Here is a 22,437-nt window from a genome sequence, read left to right on the forward strand (position 1 = left end):
AATGAATAAAACTAAGTAACATGTTTTATGATCAACCTTGCTCTTTCTTTCTTTGGGAAGTTATAAAGAAAATATTATAGATGACAATTAACTTAAAAAACTGGTTCTGGAAACAGAACCAAATGAAAGTAGAAAGAAGTACATTTATGAAATATAATGTTCATAACAATGAAGTAATGTTGTCTAGCCTGTGCCCTATAGTACGTCATGACGTAGTGTGTTGCGGATGGGACGTCTATTCGTAGTGAACCATCCGCATTGTTGTTGGTTGCAGGCGCAGAGTCGTATCGCCGCTCGTTGCAGGAAAGGAAACGATACTGCCTTTGAATGGCAATTAAACCAGTGATTTTCCTAGTGATTATTAGTCCAGTACTGTAGTCCTGGCGGCCGCTGTGGATAAGGTTTTGCAGCATTCCAGATTTATCCATGCAGAACTAAATCAGTGGCCTTTGGATGAGAACATTGTGTACGGAATTACTGCAGGCCATCTCGCCATCGCTTTAGATAGCTGCTCCTCTCATTATCCAACAGTTCAGAGGTAATATGATCCTTAAATATCGGTCAATGTTTTGCGATTTGCAGTGGTGCACCTGTTTTATAATGCACGGGGTTATAAAGCAATAAGGTTTGAATGTGCATCTTTATGGTGTTTCAAAACATAAGGAAATGCCTACCTAGACAGCATTTTAGGGATCATAGTAGGCGATCCCCAAACGTGGCCCTGATGTTCAAAATGGAAAAAAAAAATGTTAGCAATGCACATATAATGAACAAAATGTTTTGAATCGTACGTTTGTCTCTGATCTTGCCTGTGATGCCCGAAAATGTTTCGATTGGAATTGCCCCTACAATATTAATCAATGTTCTCATATAGTACCATAATAATACCGTGGTAAAACCGCAGTATAATTAGAAATACATTGCACGTCACTGCCATGGGCCATGGTATACATTAAAATTATCATGGTATTGCTATCTGATACTATCATTGTACTATGGTAACAGTAAGTTTGAATAACTTACTCCTTGATGACATTGGATAAGTTTTAGAAGCAGTCAAGTAAATATGCATGGTTTGACTTGAGGCATGCATCTACACCTAATTCAGCTGCACTGTATGAATAACAGTAGTTGTTTTCTGTTTTCAGCTTTGTAAGGATCCCCAATGAAAAGAAAATCTCTGCCTCACAAAGTATCCATCCCCCAGCGGCTGCCTTCTCCAAACCGCGAAACACTGACTTACGCTCAGGCCCAGAGGATGGTGGAACTAGAAGTCAACGGCCGGCTACACCGGATCAGCATCTTTGACAAGCTTGATATCATCACGGATGAGGATCCCATGGCACAGGAAATTATAAAGTGCACCAGCAATAAGGAGAATGCTGAAAAACACCAGCAGGTTTTGGTACGTTCTGCACGCCTCAGAAACAACCAGCAGAAAAAGAACGCTGCTGTCACTGCACAAAAGGCTTTGGTACAAGATTGCACGCTTCCCGAGCCCAAATTCCGCACAGTGGATTACAATCTCCCAGCAATCCCACGCAGACCTTCTACATACTACAAGTATGAGGAGAAAACATTAGAAGAGCTGAATGAGGAAGTGGAGTATGATATGGATGAAGAAGATTATGCCTGGCTTGAGCTAGTCAATGAGAAAAGAAAGTGTGAAGGTCTTAACCAGGTTTCCCCCAATGCCTTCGAATTCCTTCTTGACCGTTTTGAAAAAGAATCATTCTTAGAGAGTCAGGGCCAACAGAACCTCCAGTCCTTAATTGATGAAGATGCTGTTTGCTGCATATGTATGGATGGAGATTGCATGGACAGCAACGCCATTCTTTTCTGTGATATGTGCAACCTAGCCGTTCATCAGGATTGTTATGGTGTTCCGTATATTCCAGAGGGCCAGTGGCTTTGCCGACATTGTCTGCAGTCCCCTACACAACCCGCTAATTGCATCCTCTGTCCTAACAAGGGAGGAGCGGTCAAAAAGACGGAAGATGACCGATGGGGTCATGTGGTTTGTGCTTTATGGGTTCCAGAGGTTGGGTTCTCCAATACGGTCTTCATTGAGCCCATCGATGGTGTTGCAAACATCCCGCCTGCTCGATGGAAGCTAACCTGTTACCTCTGTAAAGAAAAAGGTGTTGGGGCTTGTATCCAGTGCCACAAAGCCAATTGCTACACTGCTTTCCATGTCAGCTGTGCGCAGAAGGCCGGTCTCTTTATGAAAATGGAGCCTATTAAAGAGTTGACTGACTCAGGTGTACCCACCTTCTCAGTAAAAAAGACAGCCTACTGTGGGGCCCACACCCCAAACGGCTCTGTTAAAAGGCCGCTTACAATATATAATGACACTAAAACAAATTACAGTCTTTGTCAGTCGGTGGACAAAAAGAGCAACAGGATAGGATTAAAAAAGCAGAAGAGACTTAAAAACAATGAGGTAGATGTTGTAGCCCCAGTTCCATCTGTGTCTGTACCCAGTGTTTCATCTGAAAGGTATGTTCGATCTGTTGATTTTGCTAAAGTTTATGAGATATCAGACCATTTTACAGGGTTAGTCCACCCAAAAATGAAAATTCTGTCATAATTTTCTCACCCCCACGTCGTTCCAAATCTGTAAGACTTTTGTTTATCTTCGGAACACAAATGAAGATTTTTTTTTCAATAACATTTGAGAACTTTCTGTTCCTCCATAGACAGCTACGCTACTGATATTTGACTCTTCAAAAAGTTCATAAAGAGATGAAAAAAGAGACTAGAAAACTAATCCATACGAATTGAGTGGTTTAGTCCAAATTTTCTGAAGAGACATGATCACTTTATATGATGAACAGATTAAATTTAGGCTTTTATTCACATATAAACATTAATCAACACATAAATCAGTTGTGGTAAACGGAAGCTCAAGCATGTTTGCTTGACGTGTGCTTTGTGAGAACCAATGAGGTTCATTCTTGTGTGTTACACAGCACATTGGTGCTTCCACAAGAGAGGTTTGTTCTTGAACATCCATTAGGTTGAGCTTTTGTTTATATTCGCTGATCAATGTTTATATGTGAATAAAAGCCTACATGATCTGTTCATCATATAAAGTGAGCTTGTCTCTTCAGAAATTTTGAACTAAACCACACAATTCATATGGATTAGTATTATGATCTCTTTATGAACTTTTTGAAGCATCAAAGTGGTAGTTGCATAGCTGTCAATGGAGGGACAGAAATCGCTCAGGTTTCATTAAAAATATCTTCATTTGTGTTCCAAAGATGAACGAAAGTCTTATGGGTTTGGAACAACATGAGGGAGAGTAAATGATGAGTAAATGATTTTCATTTTTGGGTGAACTATCCCTTTAAGCAATTTCAGTGCAAAAAATGTATATGTATATATAGTATATCACCAAAAGGTTACAAAAAAAAGTTTTTTTAGCTATTCCCTAACACCCTATTATTTTACAATGATTGTGCAAAATTAAAACTATACTTTTTTTTTTCTTTTTTTAGCTACAAGATCAGATCGCAAGATTGTTTAAAATATTTAATTTCATCGTACACTGTCATTCTCCTACAGGTTAAACACAATCCTCAATCAAGTTTCTTTACAGAAGAAGGCGGAATTTGGCGAACTTATCTTGAACTATTGGACCCTTAAAAGACAATCAAGAAATGGAGTGCCACTCAACAGACGCCTCCAAACTAGCCTACATTCCCAGAAAAACACACAGCCGGTAAATATCCACTAAGCACTTGAATATGGTGATGCAAATTTTTGAATTTTAATAATAGTTTATTTAAAACATTGAACTGACAGAAACAGTCAGAGGAGGAGACTCGCGCATTGAAGGAGCAACTGAAGGAGTGGCAACGGTTGAGACATGACCTTGAGCGAGCGCGACTCCTGCTGGAGCTGATTAGGAAGAGAGAGAAACTCAAGAGAGAGGAGGTATGAGAACAGTATGCTTTAGGCAAGCATTTGTATTTCTAATGTTTACTGTTTGCATGTACATGTTCTTTGATGATGACTCTTGCATTTCTGTTGCAGATAATGCTTCAGCAGACTTTAATGGAGATCCAACTCACTCCTTTCACAGTCCTTTTGAGAGCTGTGCTTGATCAGTTACAGGAGAAAGACCAGGCACGCATTTTTGCAGAGCCTGTCAGCATTAAAGAGGTTGGTCTGTAGTCTCCTTAACTTTAAAAGAAGTCAGAAGGCATTTCACCATGTATACAGTGTCTACATGCAAAAAGTATTTGATACATTGATTTTAATGTGACTTCAGTGTCCCAAAAAGAATGTCAAAGCAAATGCAAATTTTAAAGAAATGTATTTGAAAGAAACGGCACAGGCACGCTTTTCAAGCAAAACATTTGCTTGGAGAATATATATCAGTTAAAAGGGGAGAAATGTAATTGTGACTTAATAACAGCTCCTATATTAATAGCTTTAAATAATGAATAGTTGCCTATTTACCAACATATCAAAATTATAAAAATAATAGCAAACACGTGAACAACATGAATAATTTTGCGAGCTCAGAGACACAGCATAAAAATCAGTGGGTCATGATCCGGTTACACAACAAATGTTTAATATGTAAATTAATAATACAGTGAACCATAGACACTCTGAAGGTATCAGTCTAGCCGCAATTAAGACCATTATAGGAATGATCAAACATTTGAAACGGATGAATCGTATCCAACATTAAAGTATTAAGTATTTGTTTAATGGCATATTTTTAATGGCACATAGTACTGTGAATGAAGGCCAGACACCGATGCTGATACTGATGCCTCCATTTTATCTTATTTTTTTGATTTCTGGAGAAAATGAGTAACTATAGCTTTCAGCAATAAATTGTTTTTATTTATAATTTATTATCAAATATAGAACATAAAAAGCAACTTAAGTGAACATAAAACAATATTCACATAAATACATAAACTGTCACATTTAGTTTTTTATACATTGTGTTTGGTAATGTTTCTATCTCCTTTTTAAACTTTGTGTCAGCTCTCTCTGTTTCAATGAGAGCTGCAAGTTCATTTTTTTCACTTCCCAAAGCTAATAAATAATTTCTTCTCCAAGCTGATAAATAATAGAAGTACTAAAATTACTGTTAAAACATTTATCAGTGTTTTGAGGATCAATTCTCACCATACAACAACAGTATCTCAAGTATTAATATTTCCACACTTACACTTAATCATTGTCACCCGACTCGGCTTGCCATGTTTGGTCATCCTGCATATGGGTATCACATGTCACACTGAACTTGAATTTTGTTGGTTCTTTAATATTGCATTAACAGGCCATGAATCCCCTTTATCAGTTTCAATTCATAGTTTTCATATGACACACCCTTTCCTCCATTGCCTGCCAGTCATTTTTACCAGGTGTGTAGTAAGATCTAATGTAGTAAGGCAGTGATATTAAAAGACCAAATTCAATACACCTTATTGATTATGCATACTTTGTACAGGAAAACAAATGAACTCAGAATATTAATGCAACACAAGGTTTCTTGTTAAGCATTTTTTCCATCGAAAACCTTTATAAAGAAAACACGTTGCATTCATATTCTGGGCTCATCTGCTTACCTGTATATAGTATGCATCATCAAAAAGGGTTAAACTGAATTTGATCTTTTAATATCACTGTTTTACATTAAGGCACTTTAAGGGTGGGTTGCACTAAGGATTCTTTAGCCTGGCGTTGGTTCATCCTCCACCTGTGCTGCTTGATCAGCCCTTTAATTCGAACGGTCTTTCTGCTTAGTTAATCTGTGTTTAAAATTAAGTGGTGCAACACAACTCAACTCAACTTAAAATAAAACCCAAATCAACAAATCCTTGATTAGTCTTTACGGTCATGTGACTGAAAACTATGAATAATTCTCAATGCAGTTTTGAAAATTGTTTTTTGAAAAAGTGGGCGTGGTAAGTTGTGAAATGAAGGGGGAAGAAGGGAGACAGACAGCACAACAACAGCTTCTGATCAATTCAGTTTTGTTTTGCACTCTTTAGCTGTTTCCATCCATCCTATTTTGGGATATTGCATACAGAATGCTGGATGGAAATACCAAGATGCACATAAATTATAAAAATATGGATTAAAAAAAAAATGTATGTGCTCAATTAAGGTGAATAAATTTAGAAGAAACATTAACAAAATATATCCCACATTGCACACCAACAAACTGACTTACTTTGTGGATGTGATTGGATAACCGAACTAACCAGAGGACTAATATCATTGTACAGCATCTGTAATGTTCTTTCTTTCATTTGCATTTATTTTTTTGTTTTTAACACTCTGAAACACACTTACATAGTGCATGATGAAATCTATTCACAAGTAGTGGTGTACCACTGCCACTTTCTCCTTTACTGATCTGATTCTGATAACTTAATTCTGCAAATACCTGTTTTTTGAGCACATACAAAATGTATTGATGATTCCTCTATTGATCTATGACTTGAAAATACAGGTAAAAGACAGTGTTTAGGATTATATTATGTGAAGAGACTTGAGAGTCTTTATCACTGATCATTTCATTTTCCATTTCATCCTTATTTTGTTTGTGTTGCTCACAGGTGCCTGACTATATGGACCACATCATACACCCAATGGATTTTTCCACCATGAGCAAGCGCATTGATGCACAAGGCTACAAATATCTGGATGAATTTGAAGCAGACTTCAATCTCATTATTGAAAACTGCATGAAGTACAATGGAAAGGATACATTCTTCTACAGGGCAGCTGTTAGATTGAGAGACCAGGGTGGAGCTGTGCTCAGGAAAACTCGTCGAGATGTTCAGAGAATCGGCTTTGATTTTGAAACTGGCATGCACCTGCTTGAACAACCCAAGATTGAGCCATCTGCACCTTTCTCCTGGGAAGATGGTAAATGCACAAAACTATACTAGTATACTGGTACAAAGTTTTTATGTCCATCAGCCACAGTGACAATTTGTGCTTGTGACAATTCATCTGTAGCCACAATGGTATCTCAATATCAAAATGTGAACCTGCATGTAAAAGGGAATTGCTTGTGAACAAAGCAATCTAAACTCACTGCACCTTATGTGAAGTTTTGAGATAATTTGAGGTGTTTACGTGTAAAACAAAATGTGGATACACACACCCACTGTTTTTCTTTTCTGTTTTTCAAAGTATAGCAAAAGAAGAGTATTTTATTCAAGCTTATGTGTTTGTGTCTAAGCAATGGCATTTCTTGAACAAATGTCACTCTTAGATATACTGACTGTTATTGGTCAATTTAGTGCTTCCTCGAAACTAAGAATCAGAACCATTAAATTCCTTGCAGTTCCCATCCCTACATTTTAACAAATCAATCAGAAAAATAGGCTTTAACAAACAATTTTACTTCCTCTTTCAGTGGACCGTTTATTGGTTCCAGCCAACCGGGAGCACATGTCATTTGAAGAGCAGTTGAGGGAGCTACTAGAAAAATTGGATCTAACTACAGCAATGAAATCTAGCCCGTCACGGAGCAGACGACTGAAGCTTCTCAAGAAAATCATCAGTGACGTGAGGATGGAGCTGAGTTTGAGGAAAGCTCTTCCTGCTGTTGAACTGAAGAATGCTGAGGAACAAGCTGGCCATATCCTTCAAAAAGGTTTGTTTGAAAAATCTTGGTGTAAATGTTTTTTTGCTATTAACCAGTTGAACATTTGTCAAAGCCAGCCTTGTGGGCAACACCATTGTCCCAAGTTCGAGTCCCAGCTTTTCTTATCCCAACCCCCTCTACTCTATATAATTATCCTGTCCAATAAAAGCTAAAAATGCCCCAAAATATACTTAATATAAACAAACAAAGAAACAACTTTTTGTTTGTATCCATATGTGATAGTACTTTTCTAATCAGCCAGACATATAATCTTTCACCTTGAATTTCAATGGTTCCCAACCCTAGTCTTGAAGTTCACACTGGAGAACACTGCATGTTTTGTATGTTTCTTATATCATTCTTATTCAACTCATTAATAGAGACTCCAAGACCCTGAATGAACCATATGTTGGCCCAACAACAGAATCCAACAGCATGATTGAACATATTCTGCTTGCAGGTCTTTTTTTTGCGTTTCTGTAAAGTGCACATCGTTTTTTTAGCGACGTGTTTAATCTTACTCCAGTTTCTAATGATTAAAAAATGCAGACTGAAATTATTATTAGGGGCCAAGCACCGAAGGTGCTTAGGCACCTATTGTTATTGTTGGCGTTCCGTACGCTTATTATTATTCTTCTTCCGTTTCTTCTTCCGCTCTTGAAGTCTATGGCAGCCCATAGAACCGCTTGCGGGAAAGTTGTGAAATTTGGCACACTGTTAGAGGACAGTCTGACCTTTGTCCATAGCAAATTTGGAGTCTCTAACTCAATCCCTCTAGCGCCACCAGCTGTCCAAAGTTGCACTTATGTTTATGTTAATAACTTTTGAACCATAAGGGCTAGAAACAAAATTCCTTTTTCCTCTGATTCCTTAGGTCAAGTCGAATCGATTGCACCCTATGACGTCATTTTCCGTCATGAAAATTTTTCCGCCATTTTGAATTTTCTGAAAAACCTACTTTTTCGAACTCCTCCTAGGCCGTTACTCCGATTTTCAAAAAAATGGAACCAGATCATCTTCAGACCATGCTGACAAAAAGTTATGGAATTCAAGTTGATTCCTCAAACCGCTTTCGAAAAACATGTGAACGAATTGTACGTAGTGCTTGCGAAAATAGACATAAGGCTGTATCTCCGCAACGCTTTATCGTATTCAGACCAAACTTGGTACATGTCATCACAAGCATGACCTGAGGCAACATGCATCGTTTCGGCGCAGTGCCACCTAGTGGTGCGGAGATATGAAAAATGGATATTTTTGCTTATAACTTCTGATGGGTTTGTCAAAAAAACAAAAATTTGGACTCGTTGGATTCGGGGCATCATGCCGAGTCGAATGATATCCAATTTTTCCATATTGGCCGTTTTAGCTGTCGGCCATTTTGAATTTTGTGCTAAAATGCTGTATTTTACAAACGCATTAGCGTATCGTTATGAAACTCGGTATGGGTCATCAGAACAATGCCCTGAAGCAGCCTGAGAAGTTTCGGACCAGCGCCACCTTGTGGTCAAAAGTTATAACAAAATTTACAAAAATGCTAATAACTTTTGTCTATATTAACCAATTGTAATGAAACTGGTCTCAGTAGATTCCTTGGGTCATGCTGAGAACAAAGATATCAAATTTGCCATAGTCAGCTGAAATTCCTGTCCGCCATATTGTTTTACTTTAAAAACCTACTTTTTCGAACTCCTCCTAGACCGTTGCTCCGATTTTCACCAAAATTGAACCGTATCATCTTCAGACCATGCCGACAAAAAGTTATGGATTTCAAGTTGATAAGTCAAACCGTTTTCGTATACCAGAGCAAAACATTTGAGATATGATGCAAAAATGACTCTTGAAGCTGTATCTCTGCAATGTTTTATCATATTCAGACCAAACTTGGTACGTGTCATCACAAGCATGACCTGAGGCATCATACAGTGTTTCGGCGCAGCGCCACCTACTGGAGTGGAGATATGAATAATGGCTATTTTTGCTTATAACTTCTGATGGGTTTGACCAAAATTCATAAATTTGGTATGGTTCATCAGGACAATGCCCTGAAGGAGCCTGAGAAGTTTCGGACCAGCACCACCTTGTGGTCAAAAGTTATAACAAAATTTACAAGGCATGATGCAAAAACGACTCTTGACGCTGTATCTCTTCAGTGCTTTGACATATTGACACCAAACTTTGCAAGTGTTATTGTCACCTCACTCTGACCATACGACAACAATTTGGACACAGCGCCACCTATTGGTCGAAAGTGATGAAACAGTAAATCCTCATTTTTGATCATTTTTCAGCTCTTTTACCTAAAATGATCTTAATAGGTCTTTAATTGCTCACTGCTGCTGTTGGTCTGATGCTCACAGCCATGTTGGCTGGCTTCTTGTGCTGTTTTTGTGCTTGGCCCCGTAATTGCTGCTTGCAGCTATATTTAATTTTAGTTCTGTTTTTAATTTAGATATTTGATTATTCCAATATTCCCATTTCAATTATTTGTTCATTAGGGACCCGATTTCAAACCAGCATACAACATAATATATATTATGTTGTATGCTGGTTTGAAATTGGGTCCCTAATGAACAAATAATTGAAATGGGAAAATTGGAATAATAGTAGTCAGTCGTTGCAGAGTTAGCTCATACCTTTTTAAGTTGAGCACTTTATGCTTGCTCATGCAAAAAGTGTAGTCTTCACTTCACTTCAGTCAGCGATTGACAAAAATCAACAGGTCCCAGATTATAGATATCTTGATTTGCTGTGAAATTGAGACAGTGAACGTTTGGTTCTATGAGTGAACTTTTAATGACCTGAGCCTTGTGGACTAGAGGGAGAGAAAAGCCCAGAATAGATGAGGAGCGATAATTGGGTAAATGGCATTCTGTCCCCTTACTTCGTTGTCTCTAGTCCAGGTCTATAGATTTATTGTTTTAATGCATGGTGTTGCTGTGAAAGTTCTTGAGTCCAGTCTTAATAGGAAATCATCAGGAATTTGCATCAGTTAAAGGGAATAGTTCACCCAAAAATGAAAATTTCTAGGTGATTTACTCACCCCAAGACCTTCCAAGATATATTCTTTCCTCAGATGAAGAGAAAACATTGTGAATGTTGCCCAATGTAGACCATTTATGATGGTCCAAAATCCATTTAGGCACCTTCAGATAGCTCCACATGACTCCAACCGACAAATAAGGGTCTTCTCTAGCGAAACGATCAGAACAAAAATAAAATTTACTACAAATGCTCATCTTGATCCAGCTCTGTGAAGTGTTCATGAGAACATGTGACATATGCATGTTGTGACAAACGTGCTGCATAGCCACTGAGGTTCATTCTCGGGTGTTATGTAGAACATTTGAACTTTCAAAGAGGTTTTTTCTTGTGCATTATTCAGGATCCGTTGAGCTTCTGCTTATGTTCGCTGATCAATATTTACATGTGAGTAAAAGCCTAATCTGTTCATCGTAACAAGTGATCGAGTCTCTTCATAAAATTTGGATTAAACCGCTCTATACATGGATTCGTTTTCCAATCTTTTTATGAACTTTTTGAAGATGTGTTTCGAAAATGAACGATAGTCTTACGGGTTTGGAATGACACAAGGGTGAGAACAGAATTGAACTAACCCTTTTAATTTCTCTTCAGCTGAGGAAGGAAAGTCATTTATATCTTGGATGGCCTTGGGGTGAGTAAATAATCAGGATTTTTTTTTTAAATCAGGAAATTACATTTTTGGGTGAATGTTTACTTTAAAGGGCTAGTTCACACAAAAATGAAAATTCTGTCATTAATTATTCACCCACATGTTGTTCCAAACCTGTAAGTCTCATCAGTTTCGTTCAACTTCGGAATGTAGATCTTTTTGATGAAATCTGACAGCATTCTTTCCCTCTATTTTTGGGTGAACTAAAGGAAGACCATGGTCTATAAGGTGAAAAATAAACACTTTAACGCAGATGCATTCCCCTACAAAATTTCTGAACAGAGCTATTTAAGTCATCTGGTGAAATTTCCTTTTTTTTTTTTTTTTTTTTTTTCATAATGCAATATGTATATCACAGAAAACAAAATGTCAGTTTTTGCCAATATTGTGCAGCCCTACTATGGAACACTCTTTGGAACTTGTATTTAGCATATTTACGCAGCAACCACATAGCAAAACCCTAGGAATAGACAGTACAGGGTTCTTCAGTCATGTTCCTAGTATGCCACTGTCCTGCTTTAACCATAATCAAACAGCTAATCATGGTCTTCAGGATTGCTGGAAAATTACAAGCAGATGATTTTGATCATGGTTGAAACCAATCATGTTTTTTTCTGAGAAAATGTACAAATCTAGTTTTTTACTGAATTTCTTCTGCCATGCATTGGCAGTTTATATGACAATATCTCCTTGTTTCATGGCAGGCGATAAATCTGTCCCACCTAAGCTTGAGCCATCTGTTTCTCTGCTGCCCCTCATTAACACGGGAAGTCACTCTGAGCCACCCACACTGAAACCTATTGAACCCTGTCCCAACAAACGCCAACATCAAAGGGATGGCATTTCCCAACCACTCAATGGACTCTCCCATCTGCAGATAGAGGACAGTGATGTGAGTGTAGTAGCTACATCAACTCTGGCTGAGCCATCAAGCCCAGTAAACCGACGGACTTCTGTGCTTTTCCGCAAATCAAAAAGCACAAGCCCTCATAAGCCCATGAATGATGGTGAAACTCCCAAGGGCAGTTCTCAGCTAGGTACAAAAACATTCCTGTCAGTCGTCATACCACGTCTGGAGACGCTGCTCCACACCAGAAAAAGGCCACGGAGTGCCAGTGGGGACAGTAGCAAGGACGAATCGCCCATCAAACGGCTGGACACAGGTAGAATCTGCAGGAAATGTGTCAAAAAGGGCAAGACCATTGTGATTGATATAAATGCAAGTGAATATTTCTCCCTCTTCTTTGTTGTCTGTCAGGGTTGTCAAACGGTTTTGGCCTGAATCCGGAGAAGGAATTATCTTCTAGCAGGCAGTTGGAGCCTCGTCGTAGGTGCGCATCTGAATCCAGCATGTCTTCCAGCAGCAGGTGGTAAAACTATTTTCAATAACATTGTGCTTAACCTATGTAGTCTCTCAAACTGAACTATAATATACAGTTTCTCTTATACATTCCAAGGAAAAAAATGTCAATGGAAGCTGTTTGACTGGTTTATAAACAAATTGAAATATACAACCTGCAGACTGCCATTTTGGCTCATGGGTGCTTCATTCTGGGAATGTTTGTCATGTGACAATTCACATTCTTTCACATTTTCTTTCAACTTTCTCATTCAATCCATGTTTTGTAAGATCCATCTAAAAACAGCCAACAAATCTGCCTCACTTACAATACACTACAATAATATAAAGAGTTTTTTTTTTTCAGTTTTTATTCAGAATATTCACAAAAATCAAACCTTCATTTGAAGTAAAATTAGACAAATATTAAATGTGGAGTACATTAAATACATTAATATATATATATACACACACAATTTTTTTTTCTTTCTGGAAAACATTAGTGGTTTTTATGTTTGGTTATTTAAAATGCCTTATTTATCCAAATGCCAGGGACACATAAGCCCAGTTTCACAGATTGTTAAAGGGTTAGTTCATTAATTACCTTCATGTTGTTCCAAACCGGTCAGTTCATCTTCGGAACACAAATAAAGATCTTTTTGATGAAATCTGAGAGCTGTTTGTCCCTCCATAGACAGCTACACAGCTACCACTTTGACGCTTCAAAAAGTTCATAAAGAGATCTTAAAACTAATCCATGTGAATTAAGTGGATTAGTCCAAATTTTCTGAAGAGACTCAAATGTGATAAACGGATTTATTTTAGGCTTTTATTCACACATAAACAATGATAAAGCAAACAAACGGAAGCTCAACCGAACCTGCTTTTTGTGCAAGAACAAACCTCTTGCGGAAGCTCAAACGTGCTGCGTAACACGCGAGAATAAACTTCAATGGTTCTCGCATAGCACTCATCAAGCAAACATGCCTGAGCTTCCGTTTACCACAACTGATGTGTGCATTGAACAATGTTTATATGTGAATAAAAGCCTAAATTAAATCTGTTCATCATATAAAGCATTTGTGTCTCTTCCGAAAATTTGGACTAAACCTCTCGATTCACATGAATTAGTTTTACTTTATATTACTTTATAAACTTTTTGAAGCATTTATGTTCCAAAGATGAACGAAAGTCTTACAGGTATGGAACGACATGAGGGTGAGTAATGATGACAGAATTTTCATTTTTGGGTGAACTAACCCTTTAAGCCAGGTTTAGAGTTTAGTTCAAATTATGACATTTAAGTAGCTTTTATAAACATGCCTTAAAAAAAACATTACTGATGTGCAACTTTCAGACAAAACACTAACATATTTTAACATATTTTAAGATGTTTCAGTGCAAGTTGCTTTCAGTTAAAAAAGCTCAAACATGCATTTTAGTCTGGCACTAGCCTTAAGCCTTGTCTGTGAAGCCAGGGAATGGTATCATAATCTCTGGTAGATATCAATACCTGTCGGGAGCATAACTGGGGTGTGGTTGGAACTTCCAGGATAATGGTCCAAAGCACACCACAAAATCAGCAACAACAAAAAGGTTCATTGACCACAAAATGAAGATTTTAGCATGGACATAGCAGTCCCCTGGCCCAAACCCTATAGAAAACTTGTGGGATGAGATGAAGAAGAGACTCCACAAGCATAACCCTCTGAAAGATCCAGACAAAAATCTGTGGAAGAATGGGCTCAAATCTCTTGCCATGTGTTCATCAACTTTATTGAAAAGGTGTTGTCTGACAAAATAAATTGTTTTTTTTTTTTACTTAAGTAAACTGTTTATTTTAACATTTTCATTTTTATATTGAGCAGTGCAATGTGGTCCGATTGGTTAGAGTTGGGACAGCAACTTTATAACATATTGACATTCAGTACAGTTTAGCACCTATGTTCTGTTTGGAACATTTTTATATTTGCTCATTTCATCCAAAGCATTTTTATTAGTTCAAGTGTCCCTTGGGAATCAAACCCATGACCTTGGCATTGTTAGCACCATGCTCAAGTGTATGAGCTACAGGAACACATATTGCACCCAAAAGTACTCGAGTTCTCGGCTGATTTATCTGTCAATTGCTTAAGTAGTCAAAATGCACATCCCTGTAACCCTGCACTATTCTTATTTTCATGTGGAGTCTTTTTCTCAATTTTTGATCTCATTTCCTACCCCGCACCATCATGTTTTCTCATCTGTCTTTAGCAGTATCGCACTTAATCTTCCCAAGTGTGGGAAGGGAAAACCAGCCCTCATCCGGAGGAACACAGTGGAGGACAAGAGTGAGATTATTGCTTGCATCGAGAGTAGAAACTTCGCCAAAGCTGCTAGAATAGCTGCTGGTAGGTATCCTTCCATCTCTATTGTTTTTACTGATGTGTTTGCCATGGTTGATTGAACACTGTCTGTTTTTAACACCTGTGCAAATTGTCCATTGCGATCAATGAAAAGTGTAATCACAGCTGTGCTGATATTCACAATTATGAGTGTGATATTGTTTTTATACAACATTTCTATTTTATTGATCATTGCCAACCAAAATAGAGTGGTGCAGGGATAACGTCTGAACCCAGAAGACTAATTCGCCAGTTGTTCCTTTGAGAACATACAATGTTTTTTTTTTTTTTTTTATAAATATAGTTTTGTTCTACAATGTACAATGTACACAACAGTCGTATCTAGTTAATTATTAGAAACATACATTTTCAAAAATAAACATAACAACTTTTCATTTTTCACGTTTTCATATTGGGTGTGTGTGATTTACATTGTGGGAAAAAACATCAAACTGTTGTCAAGTTATGTTTACCACAGGCTTTGTTTTTTTACTCATTAATGAAAAACCTCATAGAAAAATCTCGAGGGAACCAGCAGCAAATTAATCTTCCGGGTTTTGACGTCATCCCTGCACCACTAGTTCCAAATGAAGACAAACAGGGACCAAATACAGATATGCTCCAGTTTAAGCTTCACAATAATAAATAAAAGATTGAAATCTTGATTCTCATGTACTCTTATATTGTATGCTGCAACTGACCCATAAAAAGCAGTTGTCATATCTGAAACCGCTTCACAAACAGTGTTAAATTGTATATTACAAACAGAAGCACTGTGATTTATGTTATATATATATAAATAAATCATAAATCATATTATTATTTTTATATATTTTTTAAAAGATGCAAACACTAATATCTGTTTTTTGATAACGTTTTATTTCTATGTAAACAAACATGTCTAGGCTTTTACGCTTTAATGTTATTGACAGACTACCTTCAAATGGTGTAAGCTAAATATTGTGTGTAAACTTTTAATGTATATTTTTGATTTATTTTTGTCTGAACTTCAAGTAAATGACATGTTATTTTGTTTTTGAAAAAAATCTTGACATTTCACTGTAAATACAAGATGATATCTAAAATATTGATTTTTTTTTTGCTCTGGCAATCACTAAGCCCTAATGGAAATTTAATAGCCTTAACTCTGAAGTAATTGACAGTATCATGGTTGAATGTTTGCACCATCATAACTCGGTTGTTGATATTCCTGCTTTCATAGAAGTTGGCAACAGCAGTATTTGGATGCCCACTAGTGCTGCAACAGTTATCCTGGAGCCTCTTAAACTAGTTTGGGCTAAATGTAGTGGATACCCCTCCTACCCTGCACTGGTGAGTCTGAGTGTGCATGTGTAGAAACGGACTATTTCTCTCTCTCTCTTCCTTTCTTCCTTCCTCATTCTCATCTATGTAAAGGAGATAGTGGAGGTCTTGGGAGTAGTGTCTGTAGTGCAGACGTGTCCAGTCTATCTCCTTGAGCACCACCTTCCTGCAAAGTTAACATAAAATGTAAACAGTTGAGCTAATGCTCTTTTGGCCACTCCACTTGGTGCTTGTGGCTTCAGTCTTGTCTTTCACTCTCTCTCACAATTTCTTCTTATCAATCCTGTCTATCTACTGATACTCATGAAACCCATCTACAGAAAATTGCTTTTAAACATCCAAGAACATAAATTGTCATGTTCCCCAGTTTCACAGATGAAGCTTAAGTCTAGTTCCAGACTAAAATGCATGTTTGAGCTTTCTTAAATGAAAGCAACTCGCACAGACATATTTTAAAGGGTTAGTTCACCCTAAAATGAAATTTCTTTCATTAAAGGGACAGTTAGAAGAATGTCAGTAACCAAACAGATCTCGCTCCCCATTTACTACCATAGTAGGAAAAATAAATATGGTAGTCAATAGGGGGCGAGATCTGTTTGGTTACTGACATTCTTCCAAATATCTTCCTTTGTTTTCAGCAGAACAAAGAAATTCATACAGGTTTGGAACTACTTGTGATGACAGAATTTTCATTTTTGGGTGAACTTTAGGTTCTTATCGTCCCAAACCTGTAAGACCTTCTTTCATCTTCTGAACACACATTAAAGATATTTTTGATGAAATCCAAGGGTTTCTGAACAACACATCGACAGCAACTTCATTGCACCTTCTGTGGTCCAGAGAAGTAGTAAAGACATCATTAATATAGTCAATGTGACTACAGTGGTTCAACCTTAATGTTGAGGCGACGAGAATACTTTTTCAGCGCAAAAACAAAACTAAAATAACAACTTTATTCAATTTAATTTGAACTGTTGTCATGCGCAGTTGATATAGTGAAAGTTATTTTAGTTTTGTATTAGCGCACAAAATGTATTCTCATTGCTTCGTTACATTAAGGTTGAACCACTGTAGTCACGTTGACTATTTTAATGATTTTTTTACTACTTCTCTGGACCTTGAATGGCGTTAACTTCGTTGCTTTCAATGAAGGATTAAAAAAACCTCTCGGATTTCATCAAAATATCTTAATTTGTGTTTCGAAGATGAATGAAGGTCTTACAGGTGTGAACCGACATGAGGGTGAGTACTTAATAACAGAATTGTATTTTTGGGTGAACTAATCGTTTTGGGCAAACTGGCTTTAATCTAAGACCTGTCTGTGAAACCAGGCCGTTGTTTTATTCATTCTTTATAATACTTATAATTGTCAAAGTTTTGACATTTTATAGACACAAGTAAAACATGTGACATTGTTTCTCTTCTATCATGTATAGCAATAATTTAGAGTTAAACAGCCTTTGCACAAGAATAAACACTTCTTTTTATTAAAGCACTTATAACTAAGTAATAAACGATCAGGAACCTAAAGTTAATTTTAATCGCAGTATGCTTTTATAAGCTTTAGTGCTGAATCTTTGTGTTGTTGAACTTGTTTGGATTACTTCATGAGAGTCTCTCCTCTTACATGCACATATAGAAAGAGGGTGTGCATGTCTCAACTGCTCAACCTTATTGCCGTCAACATAGCATCTATCATTAGTCACTGTTTACATAAAACAGGGGTCATTTCACACTTTTTATGCATGTCATTTGTTTTTGTTATTGGATTTTAAAGTAATGGTCTCTGTGCAAAATTTCAGACAAGAATTTATCTCTTTTGCATTTTCAGATTAATTTTTATGTGGCTGAAATTTTGGGTCATTCCTAATGCATCTTCCATGCTCTCTAATATATTACAGAATATAAACTGGATTCATAATTGGATTTTTAGGAGCACTTCTCCTAGTTAGGCAGCTGTCGTGTAATCAGGATTTAGAAAAATATTATTAATAGTTCTGGATTACTTGTTCATTCGGCTGGACTCTTGAGCGTTTTTTAGAATGTGATTATAAAGCCTTAGATACAATGCCAAAACATTTTAAAACACAACACTAAGATATCAGTGTATATCAGCACATTTTTGTCATCAGCATGTGCTGAACATGTCCTGCCACACTATCAGTCAGTGGAGTATACTTTGAAAGACTTGTAGGCTAAACTTGGCACAAGATAGAGTGAAAAGTAAAAAGCCAGTTATACCCAGGCTTTTGGCTGTATTCTCAAACAAAACTCCCAATATCTTTCACGAATTTGATGTTGCTAACCTTGCAAACCCTGGCACTTGTCACACAACATTTTCTTGACTGTTTCTTGACAGTTTCCCAACCTCAAGTTGGGAGTGAGGGCATACAGCCGATTGGTTAGATTAAATCTTTTTTTAAATCTTAAACGATGCTTTTCAGTTTCATGTGCATTATGCATGAGATGGTTAAGGAATGGACTGAGTCCATCTGTGTGCAGATTGAAGCTGAGACTAAAATAAGAGTGGCAAATTAAAACTCACTAGATTAAGTTCATTTGAACTTTTTAAAGTTGAAAAATTAATAATAACCATCAGAAAATGGTTTGTGTTTCAAGGACTCTTATCTCTGCAGTATAGCCAATATGGAGAAATCATGTTAAATTAAACATCATGCTGTTAGCGCTGTACTAAATTACCTTTCGCACTCTGCACGAACATTTGGATATGTGTCTAATAATAGCACAAGCTTTAACATCTAGATTAATATTAAAGTGAGCCGCCATGGAAAGTGTCTAATGTTAGGCTACTAAACTTTGGATTTCCTACTGGACATAATTACTACATGGACTAGCCGTGTTAATGATTTATCCATCATGGACTTTGCCACTTCCTGTGGAGCTTTTTTCTATTGTGACCTACCAACTAATTAAAATTTTGCCGACCAAGCCTTTTCTCATCGACTAACACTCGGTCGACTTAAGAAGCAGCCCTTGTCATTTTTCTGTTTCCAGGATTGTCATCATGTTTTTAAAGTTATTGTTTTGTTACAGATCATAGACCCTCATATGCCACGAGTGGGGTGCCAGCACAATGGAGTCTCTATCCCAATGCCCCCACTAGATGTGCTACGAATCGGAGAACAGATGCAGTACAAGTCCGAAGAGAAACTATACCTTGTTCTCTTCTTTGACAACAAACGTAGCTGGTGAGATTTTTAGGTGTTATTTATTGGTGTTTGCCAAGTTAAGCATCACTATTACTATTGCTTATACTAGTTCTTCTAACAGTTCTTCTAAGTATTGAACATCTGTATTTAACTTGTCCTTGTTGTGCTACAGACAACATCTCAAATTGTGTGGCTGTACTACACCGTAATTATTTTTACTAATTAACAACTTTTAAATATAAAGAAATTAACAGCACTTATGATAAATATTATTAAAATGATCTACACTCACATGAGATGAACACTCTATGGATGTCAATTTTCGAGAAAAAGCTGTTTTCTACATGGAGGGGGTTGCCCCCTAATGGACACTGCCATGTTGACATCACATGACCAGCTGTAATTCACTAATAATATTTTGTCACTGCTCTAGGTATTTTACAAAGCACTGACATGCTCACCCCTACTAACAAAAACACCATATGGGCTCAACAGATTTTTTTTTTTACTAGCCCAGATGGTTCAAATTTGTCAATTCACCTTGATTTTATATAGTATTTTTTTACAATGCAGATTGTTTCAGAGCAGCTTTACAGTGATAACAGGAAAATAATGCAACAAAGGTTTTTTTTTTTTTGCCTGTAGAGCAGCTTTAGAAGAAAATAGTGTCATTGTCTGGTTCAGTATCGATTCATTTCCATTATAAAAATCATTAGTTATTAATTATAGTTCAATTATCTTGTATGCAGCTCTGGAAAAATGTCATCGTCCAGCTCAGTTCAGTTCTCATACAATAGTGTCAATGCAGGCAGATCAGTAAAATGTTGAATATTAATTTTGTTATTTGCCCTGCCATGATTTTCACTGCCACTGCTGCAACACCAAAATGTTACATTTCACGGTTCACCTTTCCAATTTTGATACCACAGCAAGAACTACAAGTAGTTAACTAATTATACCTAACTAATTATGAAGTTCAAACATTATTAAAGACAAAACGATTAAATAAGAACAAATAAACAAGTACTTTACTTTAAACAAACATTAAATTAACAACTTGATTATCAAATAAGATTGTGTGTGCTGTTTTCCTTCTCCAGGCAGTGGCTTCCTAAATCCAAGATGGTTCCTCTCGGTATTGACAAAACCATTGACAAGATTAAAATGATGGAGGGACGCACCTCAGCCATCCGCAAGGCTGTTCAGACTGCTTTCAACCGCGCCATGAACCATCTGAGTCATGTCCAAGATGAACCTGTTAGTGACCTCAGTGACATTGACTAAGACTGGCAAATGCGGGCACATTTCAAAGCCTTAGTCATTCTTGACTGGCACCTGTGTGACTTCTGTATTTTCTGCTACTCCAGATCTTCCACTCCAGTCTCATTTCCATGGAAGTTAATTCTGTAAATAATGTAAATCACTTAACACTAACTTATTCTTCAGATTTACAATAATGGGTACTGTACATACATTTTTATAGTATTTATACATTTTAGTGGATTATACCCAGCATAATTACTCATTCATGCTGGAACAAATGGACAAAATGAATAAACTGTGTGAAACTAAAGCAGAAAAATTGTGTAATCAGGGCTGGAACATAATGTGAGAGTGCTTGCTTTTTATGTTTAAATTATTGAAGTTTTTACACACAGGATTTTATTTGGCATTAATGTTTTTGTAACATCTAAGATTTTTTTTTTTTTTTTTTTTACAATTTTAACCTATTTTGATGTATTTATATAACTATATAACTGTATTTGTCTGTTTTTCACATTAGAAAGTCTTGTTATGAAACCACAAGTGCGTTATTCTAATATTCTAATGAAACCAAAAAAAAAAAAAAAAAAAATTGCTGCCCACACTTTTGTTTGTTGAGTGAATGGTTTTGCTTCAACTGTATGTTTTTTTTGTTTTTTTTTTCTCTTTTAAAGTTTTGTATTGTGTGTGCAAGACTCCATAATGGCTGTAGGATGTTGTACTGGTGTTAATTTATTGGGGGGTAATTCTATTCACTGGAGAAAGGAAAAAGTTTTACTGGACTTTTGGAATTATTCTTTTCTTCTACTTCTTTTTTTTTTTTTTTTTTTTTTTTTTTAAATCATTCTTTATTTTTAAGGCAGCCCTAGTAGATATGACTGTTTACAGTGACTTCATTTATTTATGTTTATTCTGGGTTCCAGTGGGTAGATTTTGGAATATTTTTTTTATACAATATGTCAGTTGTTTTATTTGAAAATAGAACTTAATGACATTGTCCTTTTTTTATTTTTTTAATAAATTTATAAATAAGCCATCTAAGTCTTGTTCATTTAAAAAGTGACCGCATATCTTAGCACATATTATTTGCATGGCACTTTAAGATATTTCTGAGAATACCAGTGCCATGGTTGCCAAATCAAAAAAGCAAGTGGTATTTAAAAAAATAAAAATAAAAAAAAATAAAAAAAACATTTTCAGGTCCTGCTTCATAAACACTAAATAAAAAGTGAGTTGATCAGCATTTTTGGGAAAAACAAAAAGATTGTTGGTATTATGGTACAATGATAGTAACATTATGGTGCTTAATGCTCCATTGCATTTCACTGCTACTCGAGAATACTAAAATTGCAATATCATGTATTTTATGGACATGTATCATGGTAGTACCATTGTATTCTTGTAAGTATCTTCTAAATATCATAAACATGAATTTTAGTACAGTAGTAGGCAGTTTCAAATTACCACAGTATTGCCATCACTGTATCATGGCACTGCCCCAGTCATTTTTTGTCCTTACAAAAAATTAAGCTAGTACTTGTAACTGATTTACATTGAAGTACAGTGGTACAGTGTATATACTGTGTTACAGCCTGTAATGTACTTATTTTTTTTATTTCTTTTTTTTA

General features: G+C 36.4%; 1 protein-coding gene across 6 annotated transcripts in view; it reads left to right on the forward strand.

The window, feature by feature from the left end:
- The window catches only part of brd1a (bromodomain containing 1a), a 28,994-nt gene extending 7,386 nt beyond the window's left edge, over positions 1-21,608 (forward strand). The window contains exons 1-13 of one of the 6 annotated variants that reach the window (XM_067392377.1): positions 263-538; positions 1,149-2,499; positions 3,571-3,727; positions 3,811-3,942; positions 4,042-4,170; positions 6,597-6,909; positions 7,406-7,645; positions 12,035-12,493; positions 12,589-12,697; positions 14,923-15,059; positions 16,276-16,385; positions 19,431-19,585; positions 20,647-21,608. In XM_067392377.1, the coding sequence (XP_067248478.1) occupies positions 1,166-2,499; positions 3,571-3,727; positions 3,811-3,942; positions 4,042-4,170; positions 6,597-6,909; positions 7,406-7,645; positions 12,035-12,493; positions 12,589-12,697; positions 14,923-15,059; positions 16,276-16,385; positions 19,431-19,585; positions 20,647-20,830 (3,459 nt within the window). In that variant the 5' untranslated portion in view covers positions 263-538; positions 1,149-1,165 and the 3' untranslated portion in view covers positions 20,831-21,608. Of the gene's footprint in view, positions 1-262; positions 539-1,148; positions 2,500-3,570; positions 3,728-3,810; positions 3,943-4,041; positions 4,171-6,596; positions 6,910-7,405; positions 7,646-12,034; positions 12,494-12,588; positions 12,698-14,922; positions 15,060-15,568; positions 15,872-16,275; positions 16,386-19,430; positions 19,586-20,646 lie in introns of those variants that run through there. The other 5 variants (XM_067392379.1, XM_067392378.1, XM_067392381.1 and 2 more) reach the window with 5 other exon arrangements.
- The last annotated feature ends 829 nt before the right edge of the window (positions 21,609-22,437 follow it).

The sequence above is a fragment of the Chanodichthys erythropterus genome, chromosome 8 (assembly GCF_024489055.1).
Source record: "Chanodichthys erythropterus isolate Z2021 chromosome 8, ASM2448905v1, whole genome shotgun sequence".
NCBI classification, from domain to species: Eukaryota; Metazoa; Chordata; class Actinopteri; order Cypriniformes; family Xenocyprididae; genus Chanodichthys; species Chanodichthys erythropterus.